Consider the following 20,809-nt stretch of genomic DNA (forward strand, 5'->3'; position numbering starts at 1 on the left):
ATACTAATTGTCCGTAATGGAATCAAATTTCACTAAGCTTGTCTGTTAGGACTATTGACACCATCTCTGCACACGATAAATTTCTGCTTTAGAGTTTAGAATATTAATCAACTCCAACTTTCCCCAAGTAAAGTCTGTTGCCATGCCTTTGGTTAAACTGGAATGAACGAATGGATGATGTTTCTATAATTAAGAATACTCACAGTCTTTATACATTGGAAAATTTTATATAAAACAAAACAAAACCTTATTTCTTCCCCACTAATGTCTTTTGCTCATTATTTTACAGTAGAAGTGTCTTAATATGCACTAAAGAGAAAGAGTCTAGAACAATGATTGAATTCCTCAGTTTACTGAGTAGCTACAATAACCAACACATTGGGTAACTGATTTGGGTTTTCTCCTGCTTCACACAAGATGTTTTTTTCCCATCCTTTCATGAGCTCAGTTCGATGCTAATGATTTATTATTGCTTCATCCTGCACTAAGGAACGTTTTGTTTCTTTTTTTTTTGAGACGGAGTCTCGCTCTGTCACCCAGCCTGGAGTGCAGTGGCCAGATCTCAGCTCACTGCAAGCTCCGCCTCCCGGGTTTACGTCATTCTCCTGCCTCAGCCTCCCAAGTAGCTGGGACTACAGGCGCCCGCCGCCTCGCCCGGCTAGTTTTTTGTGTGTTTTAGTAGAGACGGGGTTTCACTGTGTTAGCCAGGATGGTCTCAATCTCCTGACCTCGTGATCTGCCCTCCTCAGCCTCCCAAAGTGCTGGGATTACAGGCGTGAGCCACAGGCGCCTGGAACTTCTAGAGAGTTATGTGGGAGCGGGAACAGAAGATAGAAGCCTCTAGTTTATGTATTTCTTCCAGTAGAGCCCTGGTGATAAGGGTGTCTGTACTAGTTGGAGTCTTCCAGCTGAAGCTGGGACGTCAGCTATTCCCATCGTCTTACATGCCTCCACTGTTTGCAGTTATACATATTGATACACGTATCAACATATGTAACTGTTGATCAGTTATGATACATTCTACTTCTCTCTCACTTGTTTATGCAGGTTCTTCCAGGTTGGAAAGAGAATGTGCTGGAGAACTGTCTCCCAGGTGCATTTTCCCAAGGTATGTTATGGAGCTTCTTTTAAGAAATAATAATTCTGGCCAGGCGTGGTGGCTCACGCCTGTAATTCCAGCACCTTGGGAGGCCTAGTCGGAAAGATCACAAGGTCAGGAGATCGAGACCATCCTGGCTAACACAGTAAAACCCCGTCCCTACTAAAAATACAAATTAAATTAAATTAAATTAAATTAAATTAAATTAAAATCAGCACAGCATGGTGGCGGGCGCCCAGCTATTCGGAAGGCTGAGGTGGCAGAATGACGTGAACCCAGGAGGCAGAGCTTGCAGTGAGCCGAGATCGTGCCACTGCACTCCAGCCTGGGCGATAGAGCAAGACTTGTCTAAAAAAAAAAAAAAAAAAAAGCATTATTCTCTGGGCATGGTGGCTCATGCCTGTAATCCCAGTACTTTGGGAGGCCGAGGTGGGTGGATCACTTGAGGTCAGGATTTGAGACCAGCCTGGATAAAACATGGTGAAACCTTGTCTCCACTAAAACTACAAAAATTAGTCGCGTGTGGTGTTGGTGTGCCTGTAATCCCAGCTACTCCAGAGGCTGGGGTGGGAGAATCGCTTGAACCTGGGAGGCAGAGGTTGCAGTGAGCCAAGACTGCACCACTGCACTCCAGCCTGGGCGACAGAGCAAGACTCCATCTCAAAATAGTAATAATAATAATTATTATTATTCCTGTATGTCTTACTTTGTTGTATTATTGGTTTGAAATTATTATTTTAGCTATCATCTAGTTTTGAAAGGCTATTTATTTTCAGTGCCATGTACATACTAAATGAAAACTTGCCTAATAGAATAATGAATATATATATATTATAATCACATATCATATATATTAGTGTCAATGTATAGACAGTTGTGAATTGTTTCTCTGGTGAGTGGTGAAACTATTGAATACTGATGAATGGTTACTTTTTCTCAAACTGATGTCTTTTTAAATATGCTTTCCTATCTTATTTTGTAAAAGCAACAGAATTCTATACCAATGGCTGAATTTTATGCTCTACCAAAACATGTACAGTCTACCATTTTGTTGAAGTACTACAAGGGAGTCTTTTTTCTTTCTTTTTTCGGTGACTCACTGAGTGTCTCTTATTCCTTATACAGACATCAGCTGACGTTTCCCCTAGCATGGTGAAATGTGCCTAGAGCATAAAGAGATCATACATTCATTTTAGGACCGGCTCCTTCTTGTAAATTGTAGGCCTCCTGATGCTACCAAATGAATCAATGTGAACAGAGGCATATGTGGAAAGATCCATGGTTTAGAGTCAGATAGACTAGGGTTCATAGCATAGCTCTGCCACTTACTAGCTATGTAAAATATCCAAGTAATTTGCTGCTTTTGTAAATCATTTTTTCCTGCTATATGATGAAGATAATAATGATACTTAGCTTTTAGAGGTTTGTGAAGAGTAGATAAAGGGCAAAACGTAGGGGGCCAGGTCATGCTAAATGTTCAATAACTCACATTAATTTGAAATAGTATTTTATTACTAGACTGAGTGCTTATATTCATTGTATATAAGCTTTTAAATGTAAAAATATCAGAAATTCAGTAGAGCATGAGGCAGATGTGTAGAAGGATGAGAGACATTTTGTAATCTATCAGTGTGTAATTATCTAACATTTTTTAATGGTCCTAATGATACTTGTCCTTTCACCAACCAGTCTTTGTCCTATCCTAGGAGGTACGATTTAGGTTCTTCTAAGGCCTAGTCATTAACCTCACAAGAAAAGAAAAGGCTTTGTCTTTGGGCAGTTAGGCACGTTGCTGGGCTTTGCTGTGGGATTGGACTATAGAAACCAATTGGAAAGGACCTGCTAAAAACAAATGAGCTACTAAGTTTATTGGAGCAGAATGAAGCAAGAGTCAAGATCTAGAGATAATTTTGTTATCTGCTCTAAAGGTTTGGTATTGTTCAGAAGGGTCCTTTTTTTAAACTATAATCCAGGTGTTGGAAGAGTGTCTTCATTTTGTTTACAATCAAGAGAGGATAGGTAAAGGTAGGGGCATTATAAAGGAAAGATGCCGGGGGATTAGGGAGGCTGCAGTTGATAACTGTTGAATGTTGAAACCTTGGAAATTGGAGTGCAGATAGAAATACAGGTCCAGAACTCTGAAACCTCCTAAGTGTCCAGCACCATGTAGTTGCCCCATTAATTTTCACAGAGGCAAACGGCTGTAGAAGAAAGAGCACTAGAATAGGAGAAAAAAGATCTAGATTTTTACCTTGCCTCTCCCACTTGTAAGCCCTGAGTTATTGAACAATGAACTTAACCTACTGGAGCCTCCATTTTCGTATTTATTAATAGGGATAACAAGAACCAAAATGTTCTGTTAAAGTGCATGTCTGGAAATAGTCCCTTTTGATGTTTCCAAAGTCTCAGATTTCTACCCATACTATTCAATATTTTTGTCAATGATTTGGATTGAGAACATATAGATTCCAGGGATAACATATTTGTATGACATCATGTAACTATATTAAAAGTATTGTGTAATATAATGAGAATCCCTCAAAATTCTAACAGCACAAAATGAATAGTCATTCAAATAGTAGGCAACATATTTAGCTTACTACCCTTAGGCAATGGAAAGCATAGCCATTAACAACCTCCATTAAATTATGACATTAAATATTTACAGAAATCTATGAGGTTTATTTTGGGCAATCTTTACTGCACAGATTCACATTTGTTTAAAAAAAAATACTAAGCCTTGGAGAGAATAATTAGCAAGAGGTAGAGCCAGGATTGAAACCAAGGATATGAACCTAGCTCTATCTGCAAAGTCTGAATTACATATTGACTTTGTAATATAAAATTGGTCCCAAAGTCTAAGAGAGGAAAGGTACCTCTAAATATACAGGAAAAAGACTAGAAATTGATAGTTTATTTAGATGAGATCAGGCGCATTCAGGGTGGTGTGGCCGTAGACTTGATAGTCTATTTAATAGTGTGATAGTATATTGGTAACTGGGGGGGGGGGGGGGGGGAAGAATCAAGCTAATGTGACTTAAGCTTCATTGCTAAAGACATGGATTCTATAACGAGGGATGTGATAGTCCCTATATCTCTTGGACAGACACACCTAAAGGGCTAGGTTCTATGGTTGGCATGATATTTAAGAGGAACTCTAAAAAGTGGAGAATACTCAGAAAACCATCAAACTATGATAGCTAAGGGATCAAAACTACATCATGTCATATAAAGATGAGTTAAATGAACTGGAGAACTTTTAATATGGAAAAGCAAGGACCCAGGGAGGACATGGAAACTCTTTAAATAGCTGAATAGATCTCAAATGGAAGATAGAAGGAACAGAAAAGGAAGGGAAAGAAAAGAAGGGAGGAAGTGAACATTTATTAAGCCCATACTAGGTGCTAAGCACAGACCATTTATTTTATTATGTAATTATTAAGATAACCCGATAAGAAAGATCTTTTTTCTTGTTTTACATATAAGGAAACAGTCTAAGAGGCTAAGTGACTAGATTAAGGTTACTCACCTAAGCAATGACAGAGTTGGAATTATGGGCTTAGAGGGGGACTGACTTCAAATCCCCTGTCTTGTCCACTATGCTACAGCCCATATTTGTTCAGTGAAGGGTTGTGGGGGTGCTTAGTAAGTGTGGGGTCCTTCTTACTGAAGGTGTGTATGCAGAGAGGGACAATGTTTGTCAGAAATATGGCAGATAGGAAATCTGGTGGGGCTGCAGACATGACCGTCAAAACTCCTTCTGATTCTTAGAATCTGTGATTTTCTGGAAGCATATGGTCCCAATTTATGCAATTAAGTGGAATACATAATATGTAAAAATTATTGAAAGCATCAAGGTAAGAGCACATGAGAGCTATTGTACTATCAGTGCTGTTAACTGATTGACACAAAACCACCCCAAGAACTCAGATGCATTCAGACAGTATATATTTTCATAGGTTTTACCAGATTTCCATAGCCTGTCAGGTGATTTCATTCAGTAACTGGCATTGAGTTTATTTACATACTGAACATTTTTTAGGCCCACAATATCTGCCCTCCAGTAAGGTATAAAATAATTACTGAGGCGGACATACACACACAAAAATCACGGTGAGATTAATTGGGGTTTAGGACAAAGAAAAATAATTTTTATGGGAGAACAGAGGGGGGAAAAACTAAGCAGTTTTGAAGAAATAACACATAACATACTCTTTTATCCAATATGGCTCTATTACTATTGTCACCAGGCTTCCACCAAACCTCATCTCAAGAAATTTTACATTTATGAAACATTTTCATAATAATTTGGTTGCCTGTCAATTATAGGGCCATGTAATTCCTTCCTTCCTTCCTTCCTTCCTTCCTTCCTTCCTTCCTTCCTTCCTTCCTTCCTTCCTTCCTCCCTCCCTCCCTTCCTTCCTCCCTCCCTCCTGTCTTCCATCCTTCCTTCCTCCCTCTCTCCTTCCCTCCCTCCCTTCCTTCCTTCCTTCCTCCCTCCCTCTCTTCCTTCCTTCCTTCCTTCCTTCCTTCCTTCCTTCCTTCCTTCCTTCCTTCCTTCCTTCCTTCCCTTATTCGTTTATTCCTTTCTTCCCTTCTTTCTCTCCCTCTTTCTTTCTCTCTCTTTTCCTCCTTCCTTTAGATACAGGGTCTTTGGTATGGTGCCCAGGCTGGAGTGCAGTGGCTATTCACAGGCATGAATAGCATACTGCAGCTTCAAACTTCCTGGGCTAAAGGGATCCTCCTGCCTTAGCCTTCCGAGTAGCTGGACTATAGGCACACACCACCAATGCCATCTCAATGTGATTGGTTTTTAAAACTAAGACACATATAGGTTTATTCAAGGAATTATGAGGCTTCCCTGGATACCAAATCAGGGAAGGTAACCGTGTGCCCATTTGTGCAGCCAACCTGGAGGGAAATTTGCACAGGTCAAAAATGATCCTTTTGACTGCATGTTCACCCTGTACCTCATATGTTTCCGGTGGTTATATAGTTATAATGTCTCTATTACAGTGACAAGATTAAAGATCTGGCAACTGGAGGGCTATTCAAAATAAGGGAGTAGAGGGGATTTTGAACTTCTGACATCCCATCCAAAAAAATATAATAGACTAACATCAAACGTAGGTTCATCGTATGGTGAGGAAAGTGATTAGCCATCGTGTTTTCACCAAGGTTTAAAACAGAAAGAAGCACTAAAGGATCTGTAGTTCAATGCTGTCATAGGTGAGGAGATGAAGCCCAGAAGGTTAAGAGTGACATTCCTAATGGTTGCAGAAGTAATTGACAGTCATGGATGCAAAGATGTTATTTTCCTTCACAGTGACGAGACGTGGTTGATGTGGGACTGGATGTACTGAATAGATATTTAAAGGGCTTTCCCTTTTCCTTCTTAGTTTTACCTGTGATTCCCTGGATGGTGACTATTCTTTTGAATGCAGCTCCATAGATCCCCTGACAGGCTCCCACTATATCTGTCGCCGAAGTCCCAGACTCCTCACCAATGGCTACTATATTTGGACCAAAGACAGCTTCCTGTGCGACAAAGATGGCAACATAACTCTGAACCCAACCCAGACCAGTGTTATCTACAAAGAGAACTTAGTTAGGTAAGTAGAGCATATTACAGAAAGAAATCTGAAGTCCAATCCATCCATTAATTGTTCACTCATTCATTTATTCACCAACTATCTTTTACAAGGAGCCCATTATTGTTCCAGACTGTGGAAATACAAAGGGTAAGAGGGAATGGGCATAGCCAACATGAAAACAAATGAGAGCGATGAAGTAATATGGATGCAAGGATAGAAACCTGTCAGGGTGCAGTGAAGGGATAAAAGAAAGGAGATACATTTTACTTGGGGAATAAGTAAAAATAAACTCACTAGAGGTGGTGATGGCTGATTTAAGTCTTGAAAAATGTAGGATGTTAGTTAAAATAAAAATAGGCAAGAGGACGTCTGGAAAGATGGCACAGGCGTGGCGTTCTGAGAGACCCTGGTAAAACTTGGAGAATAGCAAATAGTTTGGTAGGAATAAGCTTAGGGTGGGAAGGGGTGTTTTGTAAGAAAGAAGACAGCACAGGAGCAGGGGCTGGATGAAAGGGGTTAAATTTCAGGCTAAGGAGTTTGAGCAGTACTCTATAGATGAAGAGGAGTCATTAATAAATTATCAGATGTATTCTTAGAAAGATAATAATGACTGCTATGGAAAGGATGGGTGGTTGGATGTGTGTGAATATGTCAGTAGAGAGTGAGTACAATGGGAAAAATGAAGACAAGGTATCCATGGATTAAAAGCAAGTTGTGGTAGCAATGATGAAAGAATAAGGGTGGGGAGATAGATAAAAAGAATGGTAAAGGGGTGGAATCTTGGTCATCCAAAGATGTGGGAGGTCCAGCAAAGGAAGAACACTTGCATGAATCTTAGGACTCTGGTTCTGTCAACTAGATGTGTGGTAGGACCATTTAACAAGATCAGAAAGAAAGGACGGGCATGTTTGAGGAAAGAAGATGGATGAGTTCACTTTGGATCGGTACATTTGGATAATCACATTCATTTTCTTTTGCTTCAAAACCACCCATGTGCTGACTGAATCAGTCAGCTATTGACACAATAAGGCTGTGTAACAAATAACTGTCAAATCTTAATGATATAAAACAATGAGTCCACACATGTTGGAAGTTAGTTGGAGTAGGTTGGTTTAGTCTGAACAAGGTTGAGGTTGGTTTCAATTGGAATCAGTGTGCATCATATAGGTCATTCCCTTGAGACCATTTGACTACAGAAAAATGTTCTTTCCATTGTAATTACACAAATGCAAGAGGACATACCCTAACAGCAGATACATTTCAAGCCTCTGTGTGCATCAATCTGCTACCATCTCACTGGTCAATTCAACTTATATGGGCAAGTCGTAATAAGGGTCAGGGAAATACTCTACCCTTGTTGATGAGGGAGGGAGGCATTTCCTATAGGCATCTCAAACCCAGTATGTCCAAAATAGATTAGGTCACCTTTCTTTCAAAATGTTTCTCACATGATTTCTATTTCAATGAAAAAAAGCACCATTTATCCTCTGCTGTGAGTCTCTCTAGACTTGACATTTTTATTCATACATCCCTTTTAGTCAGTTGGTCAGGGTAAGATGGTGTAGGTAGTAACCTATAGATCTAAATATGTAATGTTTGAAATGAAAGCAGATTTTATTTCTTCTTCTTTTTTTTATTATTATTATACTTTAAGTTCTAGGGTACATGTACATAATGTGCAGGTTTGTTACATATGTATACTTGTGCCATGTTGGTGTGCTGCACCCATCAACTCATCAGCACCCATTAATTCGTCATTGATATCAGGTATAACTCCCAATGCAATCCCTCCCCCCTCCCCCCTCCCCATGATAGGCCCTGGTGTGTGATGTTCCCCTTCCCGAGTCCAAGTGATCTCATTGTTCAGTTCCCACCTATGAGTGAGAACACGCGGTGTTTGGTTTTCTCTTCTTGTGATAGTTTGCTAAGAATGATGGTTTCCAGCTGCATCCATGCCCCTACAAAGGATGCAAATTCATCCTTTTTTATGGCTGCATAATATTCCATGGTGTATATGTGCCACATTTTCTTAATCCAGTCTGTCACAGATGGACATTTGGGTTGATTCCAAGTCTTTGCTATTGTGAATAATGCCGCAATAAACATACGTGTGCATGTGTCTTTATAGCAGCATGATTTATAATCCTTTGGGTATATACCCAGTAATGGGATGGCTGGGTCATATGGTACATCTAGTTCTAGATCCTTGAGGAATTGCCATACTGTTTTCCATAATGGTTCAACTAGTTTACAATCCCACCAACAGTGTAAAAGTGTTCCTATTTCTCCACATCCTCTCCAACACCTGTTGTTTCCTGACTTTTTAATGATTGTCATTCTAACTGGTGTGAGATGATATCTCACTGTGGTTTTGATTTGCATTTCTCTGATGGCGAGTGATGATGAGCATTTTTTCATGTGTCTGTTGGCTGTAAAATGTCTGTTCATATCCTTTGCCCACTTTTTGATGGGGTTGTTTTTTTCTTGTATATTTGTTTGAGCTCTTTGTGGGTTCTGGATATCAGCCCTTTGTCAGATGAGCAGATTGCAAAAATTTTCTCCCATTCTGTAGGTTGCCTGTTCACTCTGATGGTAGTTTCTTTTGCTGTGCAGAAGCTCTTTAGTTTAATCAGATCCCATTTGTCAATTTTGGCTTTTGCTGCTGTTGCTTTTGGTGTTTTAGACATGAAGTCCTTGCCCATGCCTATGTCCTGAATGGTACTACCTGGGCTTTCTTCTAGGGTTTTTATGGTATTAGGTCTAACATTTAAGTCTCTAATCCATCTTGAATTAATTTTCGTATAAGGAGTAAGGAAAGGATCCAGTTTCAGCTTTCTACTTATGGCTAGCCAATTTTCCCAGCACCATTTATTAAATAGGAAATCCTTTCCCCATTTCTTGTTTCTCTCAGGTTTGTCCAAGATCAGATGGCTGTAGATGTGTGGTATTATTTCTGAGGACTCTGTTCTGTTCCATTGGTCTATATCTCTGTTTTGGTACCAGTACCATGCTGTTTTGGTTACTGTAGCCTTGTAGTATACTTTGAAGTCAGGTAGCGTGATGCCTCCAGCTTTGTTCTTTTGACTTAGGATTGTCTTGGCAATGCGGGCTCTTTTTTGGTTCCATATGAACTTTAAAGCAGTTTTTTCCAATTCTGTGAAGAAACTCATTGGTAGCTTGATGGGGATGGCATTGAATCTATAAATAACCTTGGGCAGTATGGCCATTTTCACGATATTGATTCTTCCTATCCATGAGCATGGTGTGTTCTTCCATTTGTTTGTGTCCTCTTTGATTTCACTGAGCAGTGGTTTGTAGTTCTCCTTGAAGAGGTCCTTTACATCCCTTGTAAGTTGGATTCCTAGGTATTTTATTCTCTTTGAAGCAATTGTGAATGGAAGTTCATTCCTTTGGCTCTCTGTTTGTCTGTTACTGGTGTATAAGAATGCTTGTGATTTTTGCACATCAATTTTGTATCCTGAGACTTTGCTGAAGTTGCTTATCAGCTTAAGGAGATTTTGGGCTGAGACAATGGGATTTTCTAAATATACAATCATGTCATCTGCAAACAGGGACAATTTGACTTCTTCTTTTCCTAACTGAATACCCTTGATTTCTTTCTCTTGCCTGATTGCCCTAGCCAGAACTTCCAAGACTATGTTGAATAGGAGTGGTGAGAGAGGGCATCCCTGTCTTGTGCCAGATTTCAAAGGGAATTTTTCCAGTTCTTGCCCATTCAGTATGATGTTGGCTGTGGGTTTGTCATAAATAGCTCTTATTATTTTGAGGTACGTTCCATCAATACCGAATTTATTGAGCGTTTTTAGCATGAAGCGCTGTTGAATTTTGTCAAAAGCCTTTTCTGCATCTATTGAGATAATCATGTGGTTCTTGTCTTTGGTTCTGTTTATATGCTGGATTACCTGGATTACGTTTATTGATATGCGAATGTTGAACCAGCCTTGCATCCCAGGGATGAAGCCCACTTGATTATGGTGGATAAGCTTTTTGATGTGCTGCTGAATCCAGTTTGCCAGTATTTTATTGAGGATTTTTGCATCAATGTTCATCAGGGATATTGGTCTAAAATTCTCTTTTTTTGTTGTGTCTCTGCCAGGCTTTGGTATCAGGATGATGTTGGCCTCATAAAATGAGTTAGGGAGGATTCCCTCTTTTTCTATTGATTGGAATAGTTTCAGAAGGAATGGTACCGGCTCCTCCTTGTACCTCTGGTAGAATTCAGCTGTGAATCCATCTGGTCCTGGACTTTTTTTGGTTGGTAGGCTATTAATTATTGCCTCAATTTCAGAGCCTGCTATTGGTCTATTCAGGGATTCAACTTCGTCCTGGTTTAGTCTTGGAAGAGTGTGAGTGTCCAGGAAATTATCCATTTCTTCTAGATTTTCTAGTTGATTTGCGAAGAGGTGTTTATAGTATTCTCTGATGGTAGTTTGCATTTCTGTGGGGTCGGTGGTGATATCCCCTTTATCATCTATTTCATTCTTCTCTCCTTTCTTCTTTATTAGTCTTGCTAGCGGTCTGTCAATTTTGTTGATTTTTTCAAAAAACCAACTCCTGGATTCATTGATTTTTTGGAGGGTTTTTTGTGTGTCTATCTCCTTCAGTTCTGCTCTGATCTTAGTTATTTCTTGCCTTCTGCTAGCTTTTGAATGTGTTTGCTCTTGCCTCTCTAGTTCTTTTAATTGTGATGTTAGAGTGTCAATTTTAGATCTTTCCAGCTTTCTCTTGTGGGCATTTAGTGCTATAAATTTCCCTCTGCACATTGCTTTAAATGTGTCCCAGAGATTCTGGTAAGTTGTATCTTTGTTCCCATTGGTTTCAAAAAACATCTTTATTTCTGCCTTCATTTCGTTATGTGCCCAGTAGTCATTCAGGAGCAGGTTGTTCAGTTTCCATGTAGTTGAGCGGTTTTGATTGAGTTTCTTAGTCCTGAGTTCTAGTTTGATTGCACTGTGGTCTGAGAGACAGTTTGTTATAATTTCTGTTCTTTTACATTTGCTGAGGAGTGCTTTACTTCCAACTAAGTGGTCAATTTTGGAATAAGTGCGATGTGGTGCTGAGAAGAATGTATATTCTGTTGATTTGGGGTGGAGAGTTCTATAGATGTCTATTAGGTCCGCTTGGTGCAGAGATGAGTTCAATTCCTGGATATCCTTGTTAACTTTCTGTCTCGTTGATCTGTCTAATGTTGACAGTGGAGTGTTGAAGTCTCCCCTTATTATTGTATGGGAGTCTAAGTCTCTTTGTAAGTCTCTAAGGACTTGCTTTATGAATCTGGGTGCTCCTGTATTGGGTGCATATATATTTAGGATAGTTAGCTCTTCCTGTTGAATGGATCCCTTTACCATTATGTAATGGCCTTCTTTGTCTCTTTTGATCTTTGATGGTTTAAAGTCTATTTTATCAGAGACTAGGATTGCAACCCCTGCTTTTTTTTGTTCTCCATTTGCTTGGTAGATCTTCCTCCATCCCTTTATTTTGAGCCTATGTATGTCTCTGCATGTGAGATGGGTCTCCTGAATACAGCAGACTGATGGGTCTTGACTCTTTATCCAGTTTGCCAGTCTGTGTCTTTTAATTGGAGCATTTAGTCCATTAACATTTAAGGTTAATATTGTTATGTGTGAACTTGATCCTGCCATTATGATATTAACTGGTTATTTTGCTCGTTAGTTGATGCAGTTTCTTCCTAGCCTCAATGGTCTTTACATTTTGGCATGTTTTTGCAATGGCTGGTACCGGTTGTTCCTTTCCATGTTTAGGGCTTCCTTCAGGGTCTCTTGTAAGGCAGGCCTGGTGTTGACAAAATCTCTAAGCATTTGCTTATCTGTAAAGGATTTTATTTCTCCTTCACTGATGAAACTTAGTTTGGCTGGATATGAACTTCTGGGTTTAAAATTCTTTTCTTTAAGAACGTTGAGGCCGGGTGCGGTGGCTCAAGCCTGTAATCCCAGCACTTTGGGAGGCCGAGACGGGCGGATCATGAGGTCAGGAGATCGAGACCATCCTGGCTAATACGGTGAAACCCCGTCTCTACTAAAAAATACAAAAAACTAGCCGGGCGACGAGGCGGGCGCCTGTAGTCCCAGCTACACGGGAGGCTGAGACAGGAGAATGGCGTGAACCCGGGAGGCGGAGCTTGCAGTGAGCTGAGAGCCGGCCACTGCACTCCAGCCTGGGCGGCAGAGCAAGACTCCGTCTCAAAAAAAAAAAAAAAAAAAAAAGAACGTTGAATATTGGCCCCCACTCTCTTCTGGCTTGGAGAGTTTCTGCCGAGAGGTCTGCTGTTAGTCTGATGGGCTTCCCTTTGTGGGTAACCCGACCTTTCTCTCTGGCTGCCCTTAAGAGTTTTTCCTTCATTTCAACTTTGGTGAATCTGGCAATTATGTGTCTTGGAGTTGCTCTTCTCGAGGAGTATCTTTGTGGTGTTCTCTGTATTTCCTGAATTTGAATGTTGTCCTGCCCTACTAGGTTGGGGAAGTTGTCCTGGATGATATCCTGAAGAGTGTTTTCCAACTTGGTTCCATTTTCCCCCTCACTTTCAGGCACCCCAATCAGACGTAGATTTGGTCTTTTTACATAATCCCATACTTCTTGCAGGCTTTGTTCATTTCTTTTTCTTCTTTTTTCTTTTGGTTTCTCTTCTCGCTTTGTTTCATTCATTTGATCCTCAATTGCTGATACTCTTTCTTCCAGTTGATCGAGTCGGTTACTGAAGCTTGTGGATTTGTCACGTATTTCTCGCGTCATGGTTTTCATCTCTGTCATTTCGTTTATGACCTTCTCTGCATTAATTATTCTAGCTGTCAATTCTTCCACTCTTTTTTCAAGATTTTTAGTTTCTTTGCGCTGGGTACGTAGTTCCTCCTTTAGCTCTGAGAAGTTTGATGGACTGAAGCCTTCTTCTCTCATCTCGTCAATGTCATTCTCTGACCAGCTTCGATCCATTGCTGGCGATGAGCTGTGCTCCTTTGCAGGGGGAGATGCGCTCTTATTTTTTAAATTTCCAGCTTTTCTGCCCTGCTTTTTCCCCATCTTTGTGGTTTTATCTGCCTCTGGTCTTTGATGATGATGTACTGATGGGGTTTTGGTATAGGTGTCCTTCCTGTTTGATAGATTTCCTTCTAACAGTCAGGACCCTCAGCTGCAGGTCTGTTGGAGATTGCTTGAGGTCCACTCCAGACCCTGTTTGCCTGAGTATCAGCAGCAGAGGTTGCAGAAGATAGAATATTGCTGAACAGCGAGTGTACCTGTCTGATTCTTACTTTGGAAGCTTCCTCTCAGGGTTGTACTCCACCCTGTGAGGTGTGGGGTGTCAGACTGCCCCTAGTGGGGGATGTCTCCCAGTTAGGCTACTCAGGGGTCAGGGACCCACTTGAGCAGGCAGTCTGTCCCTTCTCAGATCTCAACCTCTGTGTGGGGAGATCCACTGCTCTCTTCAAAGCTGTCAGACAGAGTCGTTTGCGTCTGCAAAGGTTTCTGCTGCTTTTTTTGTTGTTGTTGTTTAGCTGTGCCCTGTCCCCAGAGGTGGAGTCTACAGAGACAGGCAGGTTTCCTTGAGCTGCTGTGAGCTCCACCCAGTTTGAGCTTCCCAGCGGCTTTGTTTACCTACTTAAGCCTCAGCAATGGTGTGCGCCCCTCCCCCAGCCTCGCTGCTGCCTTGGGGTTAGATCGCAGACTGCTGTGCTAGCAATGAGGGAGGCTCCGCGGCCATGGGACCTTCCTGGCCAGGTGTGGGATATAATCTCCTGGTGTGCTCATTTGCTTAAAGCGCAGTATTGGGGTGGGAATTACCCGATTTTCCAGGTGTTGTGTGTCTCAGTTCCCCTGGCTAGGAAAAGGGATTCCCTTCCCCCTTGCACTTCCCAGGTGAGGTGATGCCTCGCCCTGCTTCAGCTCTTGCTGGTCGGGCTGCAGCAGCTGACCAGCACCGATTGTCCGGCACTCCCTAGTGAGATGACCCCAGTACCTCAGTTGAAAATGCAGAAATCACCCGTCTTCTGTGTCACTCGCGCTGGGAGTTGGAGACTGGAGCTGTTCCTATTCGGCCATCTTGCTCCTCCTCTTTTGTTTTCTATTTCTTCTTCTTTTTATGTCTTTTTTTTTTTTTTGAGATGGAGTCTTGCGCTCTTGCCAGGCTGGAGTACAGTGGCGTGATCTCGGCTCACTGCAACCTCCGACTCCCTGGTTCAAGCAATTCTTCTGCCTCTGCCTCCCAAGTAGCTGGGATTACAGGCACCCACCACCATGCCCAGCTAATTTTTGTATTTTTAGTAGAGACAGGGTTTCACCATGTTGGCCAGGATAGTGTCGATCTCCTGACCTTATGATCTGCCCGCCTCCAACTCCCAAAGTGCTGGGATTACAGGTGTAAGCCACTGCGCTGGGCCCAGATTTTATTTCTTGCTCATGTAATTGTCCAGCATGAGTGTTCTAGCTTAACTGGTGACCCACCTTGAAGCAGAGACTTGGAGACCCAGATTTCTTTCATCATATGCATCTGCTTACCATGCAAGCCTTATAGAGGCTGTGTCATGGTGGAATTGCCTGGAACCAACTGGTAAAAGTGTAGAAAGAATGTGAGTTGAAGGAACACCTACTTTCCCCAAGGCTCCAGCCCATAAATGACACAGATCACTTCTGCTCACATTCCACTGGGGAGACCTTAGACTCATGACCACACCTAATGGCAAAGGAGCAGAAAGATGTAGCTCAGTTGTGTGTCCAGGTAAGGTGTATTTGGTAAGAAGTTTATTGTTTCCATGACAAACGTGAAGACCAAATGAATCTACATCCTAAAATTATTTTGAATTGTTCCTCTTGTCTTTGTTCCCATAGCTATTTTCTTCATTCAGGCCACCATCGCCTCCTGTTTAGATTTCTGCAATGATTACCTTAGCATTCTGATGCCTCCTGCATTAGTCACCTTCCAGTACATTCTCCAGGCCAGGCTACTGCAAGGTGGTTTCCTTACATTGGTTAGGCACCCTCCTTCAAGGAAGTTTTACTCCATTTTCTTTCTTCTCAGTTCGCCTTACATAACTGCCAATGTTTGTTATTAAAAAAATAAAATGAATGTATTGATTGCTTTCTGTGTGCTAGGGACTATCTCAACTGGTTTGCATATATACTACCATTTGATTCCCAACTCCTGCTCTGGAATCTTATGACATAGATTTTATTACTGCCATTCCCATTTCACAAAGGTGAAACATAAGTTCAGAGAGATTAAGTAATTTTCTCAAGCTCACAGGGCTATTAGATGGAAATAGGATTCCAGCTCAGATGGTCTGACTTTCAATAATCAGTTTTGCAACACCACTTTTAACTCTAGCCCACATTATATAGATATTCTTGATGTTAAAGATGTTTCATCCATACTTTTTGTTCTCAAATTTGATGAGTGCCCATCCCATAATAGGTACTCAATAAAGAGTTGTTTAGTGAATTAATGAATATAAGAATAAATGAATAAAAATTTCTGATTGCTGTTTATTCCATTTAAATGATGTCATCTTAGAACCTACAAGAATCTTTCAAATTTGATTCATTTTCACAAGAATGTGTTCCATTGTCATGAACTCTACCATTTTTCTCAACTTGCCATTCCTGGAACCAATGACAGAGAGAGTTCAAATAAAGTAGATTTTCTCAACAGTAGCACTATTCACATTTTGCACCAGATAATTATTTGTTGTGGGCAACTGCCCTGTGCACTGTAGGATGTTTAATGACATCTCTAGCCTCTTCTCACCATCTACCAGGAGCATTCCTTCCCTGGTGTAACATTAACAAAATGTCTCCAAAACCTATCAGATGTTCCCTGCAGCCAAAAATCAACCTGGTTGAGAACCATCAGGATAAAGAATGCACAAGGCTTGTTGTAATTCATCCTAACCACCAAGGGAAAGCACAATTCAAAATGCATCTTCCGGTAGCAGCTGTAGCTAAAGAGCAGAATTTTGTGATGGGAAAACTGTTCCATGCCCTCCTTGCATGTGATGGGAAAGCTGTCCCACTCGACCTTGCATTACCTAGCTTTGGTTCAGGCCCTCACTGTTTTTCACCAGTATAGTGAGCACCCTGTGCTGAGCACCGGGCTTGACACATTGCAGGAAGATATGCAACAGTGACTCCCCTGTGCACTTCGATCAGCCCCTCTGCCCTCAATCTTGCACCTCTGAGCCACCCTCTGTTACTGACAATTTTGGAAATGCAAACCGAATTATGTCATCACTACTGTCTTCCCTGTAGCCATGCTTTAGAGGTCTTCCTTTGTTCCAACACTAAATTCCAACTCCCTTGTATCATATGGGAAGTCCATCATTACCTGCCTTCCTTTTACCTGTCCAGCTTCATTTCTTGGCATGACCTAATCACACCTACTGGTTCCTCGATGAACAGGTCAGATAATCTCATACAGCTTACAACTCACTTCTCCCAGAAAAACTCCTGTGATTATCAATTAGCACTGCCACTTCTGGTGCCCTCAGAGCAGCCTCTAGGTAATCCTTTCAGTGCACGTATCTCCTATATAGCATAGCGATCAAAAGCAAAGACCGTGGAGGCAGACTCTCTGGGTTTGCATCCCAACTATGTCACTTACTAGCTGCATGACCTCAACCAAGTGACTTAACCTATTTGTGCCTAAGTTTCCTGATCAGAAAAATGGGATAATAATAGTATCTGTTTCACAGAGTTGTACTGAAGATAATGTGAGTTAATCTATGTAAAGCACTAAGAAAGATGCCTGGCACAGAATAAACTATAGGAAAGCATTACCTATATGTGCATTTTTTTTCTTTCTCCCATAATACATTGTGAACTTCTTACACACAAAGTTTTGTCTTTTATCTCAGTTCTCTTGACATTGAGCCAAGGACCTGGCACACAGTAGAATTTTGAGAAACTTCTGTAGAATTAATGCAGTGACCAGACTTGGGTTGTGGAAATCACAGTTTTGAACTAAAGGTTACTATTATTAATTGTTCACCATGCTTTCATTTCTCTCTAGGATATTTAGAAAGAAAAAGAGAATCCGTCATCCCTTTTCTTCTCTCTTCAACCTCAGTACCTCCAAATCTTGGCTGCATGGAAGTATCTTTTGTGACGTCGACTCTTCTCCAAGTGAGGACAACTGGTTGGAGGGGATCAAGAGGTTGGACACAGACCATTGCAATGGAAATGGTGAGTTTTGAGTCTTCTTTTCCATAGTAAAATTTTATCTCCAAGTGGGCAGTGGTAACCCTATGGTCCTCGACCAATGTCAGTTCCAGAGATGACAGTCATTTTGATGGAGAGATGGGCCCTATTTTAAAAATTCTCTCTATATTACACGTGTAATCAAAACACATATGTGGCTTTGTCATGCAAAATAGCCTAATGTAAATGTGTAAATTATTAAGTTGATAATGCTGGGAAAATATTTGTACATTTCAACCGTACCTTTTCTGTAAGGAATATGGGTGGAGAAAGGATACTGGAGAGTCAGATTTAGAAGACCTATACTGGAAAAAATGTACTGGAGTCAGGGTTCAAGTCCCAGTATGAGTACACTTGGATAGTACTTAACTTTGCTGAGTTTAAATTTCTTAATTTTTAAAACCATATATACATATACACACACACACACACACACACACACATATGGTTTATATGTGTGTAACTCTAGCCCACATTATATAGATATTATTACTATATCTATATATAGTAATAATATCTATTCTTATACACACACATATATAGTTTATATATGTGTGTGTATACGTATAACTTGAAATATAATATATATTAGATATATATACATATTGTGTAATAACAATATTCATACAAGTAAGTATGCGTATATACATGTATATAAACACAGTGATGGGAACTCAAAGCATCTATTTTAAAATTTATTTTCCTTTTTCAACTTTTGTTTTAGAATCAGAAGGTACGTGTGCAGGTTTGTTACCTGGGTATATTATCTGATGCTGAGATTTGGGTTATGAATGATCCCATCACCCAGTTACTAAGCATAGTACCCAATAGTTAGTTGTTCAACCCTTGCCCTCTTCTCTCTCTCCCCGAACTAGCAGCCCCGGTGTCTACTGTTGCCATCTTTATATTCATGAATACCCGATGTTTAGCTCCCACTTATAGGTGAGAACATGGGGTATTTGATTTTCTCTTCCTGTGTTAATTTGCTTAAGATAATGGCTTCTAGCTTCAGCCATGTTGCTGCAAAGGACATGATTTCGTTATTTTTAATGGCTGTGTAGTATTACATGCTGTATATGTACCATTTTCTTCACTCAATTCCATGTTGATGGGAACCTAAGTTGATTCTTTGTCTTTGTTATTGTGAATAGTGCTGCCATGAAAATGTGAGTGTGTGTCGTTTTGGTATAATGATTTGTTTCCTCTTGGATATATACCAAGTAATGGGATTGCTAGTAAAATGGTGGTTCTAAAGTCTTTGAGGAATTTCCAAACTGCTTTCCATAGTGGTTGAACTAATTTACATTCCCACCAACAGTGTGTAAACATTCCCTTTTCTCTGAAGCATCACCAACATCTGCTGTTTTTTGATTTTTAGATAATAGCCATTCTGACTGGTGTGAGATAGTGTCTCATTATGCTTTTTATTTGCATTTCTATGATGATTAGTGATGATGAACATTATTTCACATGTTTGTTGCTGCATGTATGTCTTCTTTTGAGAAGTATCTGCTCATATCCTTTGCCCATTTTAAATGGGGTTATTTGGTTTTCGCTTATTCAATTGTTTAAATTCCTAATAGGTTCTAGATATTAGACCTCTGTTAGATTCATAGTTTGTCAATATTTCTACAATTCTGTAGGTTGTCTGTTTACTCTTGTTGATAGTTTCTTTTGTTGTGCAGAAGCTCTTTAGTTTAATTAAGTTCTATTTGTCAATTTTTGTTTTTGTTGAAATTGCTTTTGAGGACTTAGTTATAAATTATTTTCCAAGGCTGATGTCCAGAATGGTGTTGCCTAGGTTTTCTTCTAGGATTCTGCTAGTTTAAGGGAGGTCTTACATTTAAATCTTTAATCCTCCTTGAGTTTTTATATATGGAGAAAGGTAGAGGTTGTTTTATTCTTCTGCATATAGCTATCCCAGCACCATTTATTGAATAGAGAGTCCTTTCCCCATTGCTTATTTTTTGTCAACTTTGTCAAAAATTAGGTGGCTTTATGAGTGAAGCTTTATTTCTAGGTTCTCTATTCCATTCCACTGGTTTATGTATCAGTACCATGCTGTTTTGGTTACTATTGCCTTATAGTATAGTTTGAAGTTGGGTAATATGATGCCTCTGGTGTTGTTCTTTTTGCTTATGCCTTATAGTATAGCTTGAAGTTGGGTAATATGATGCCTCTGGCATTGTTCTTTTTGCTTGGAATTGCTTTGGCTATTCAAACTCTTTTTTGGTAGCAAGTTAAATTTAAATTGAAAAATAATATTGATAGTTTGATAGGAATAGGGATAGTTTGATAGGAGTAGTTTGACTTTGTAGATTGCTTTAGGCAATATGGCCATTTTTGTGATATTGATTCTTCCAATCCATGAGCATGAAATATTTTTCCATTTATTTGTGTCACTTGTAATTTTTTTTTTTTTTTTTTTTTTTTTTTTTTTTTTTTTTTTTTGAGACAGGGTCTCGCTCTGTCACCCAGGCTGGAGTGCAGTAGTGCAATCTTGGCTCTCTGCCTCCTGGGTTCATGCTATTCTCCTGCCTCAGCCTCCCAAGTAGCTGGGACTACAGGTGCCTGCCACCATGCCTGGCTAATTTTTCTGTATTTGTAGTAGAGACGGGTTTTCACCATATTAGCCAGGATGGTCTTGATCTCCTGACCTCATGATCTGCCCGCCTCAGCCTCCCAACATGCTGGGATTACAGGGTTGAGCCACCATGCCTGGCCCTGTCACTTTATTTAAGCAGTTCTTTGTGGTTCTTCTTGTAGAGATCTTTTATGTCCTTGGTTAGAGGTATTCCCAGGTATATCAGGTATAATATTTTTTGTGGCTATTGTAAATGGGATTGCATTCTTGATTTGGCTCTCAGCTTGAATGTTGTCAGTGTACACAAAG

At 40.3% G+C, this 20,809-nt stretch overlaps 1 protein-coding gene across 10 annotated transcripts in view; it reads left to right on the forward strand.

The window, feature by feature from the left end:
- The window catches only part of TMEM71 (transmembrane protein 71), a 60,103-nt gene that overhangs the window by 2,304 nt on the left and 36,990 nt on the right, over positions 1–20,809 (forward strand). For 8 of the 10 annotated variants that reach the window (XM_030938170.1, XM_030938175.1, XM_030938171.1 and 5 more), the window contains exons 3-5: positions 1,048–1,108; positions 6,499–6,711; positions 17,729–17,901. In XM_030938170.1, the coding sequence (XP_030794030.1) occupies positions 1,048–1,108; positions 6,499–6,711; positions 17,729–17,901 (447 nt within the window). The remainder of the gene's footprint in view (positions 1–1,047; positions 1,109–6,498; positions 6,712–17,728; positions 17,902–20,809) is intronic. The other 2 variants (XM_010380296.2, XM_030938173.1) reach the window with 1 other exon arrangement.

The sequence above is a fragment of the Rhinopithecus roxellana genome, chromosome 9 (genome assembly GCF_007565055.1).
Source record: "Rhinopithecus roxellana isolate Shanxi Qingling chromosome 9, ASM756505v1, whole genome shotgun sequence".
In the NCBI taxonomy this organism is placed as follows: domain Eukaryota; kingdom Metazoa; phylum Chordata; class Mammalia; order Primates; family Cercopithecidae; genus Rhinopithecus; species Rhinopithecus roxellana.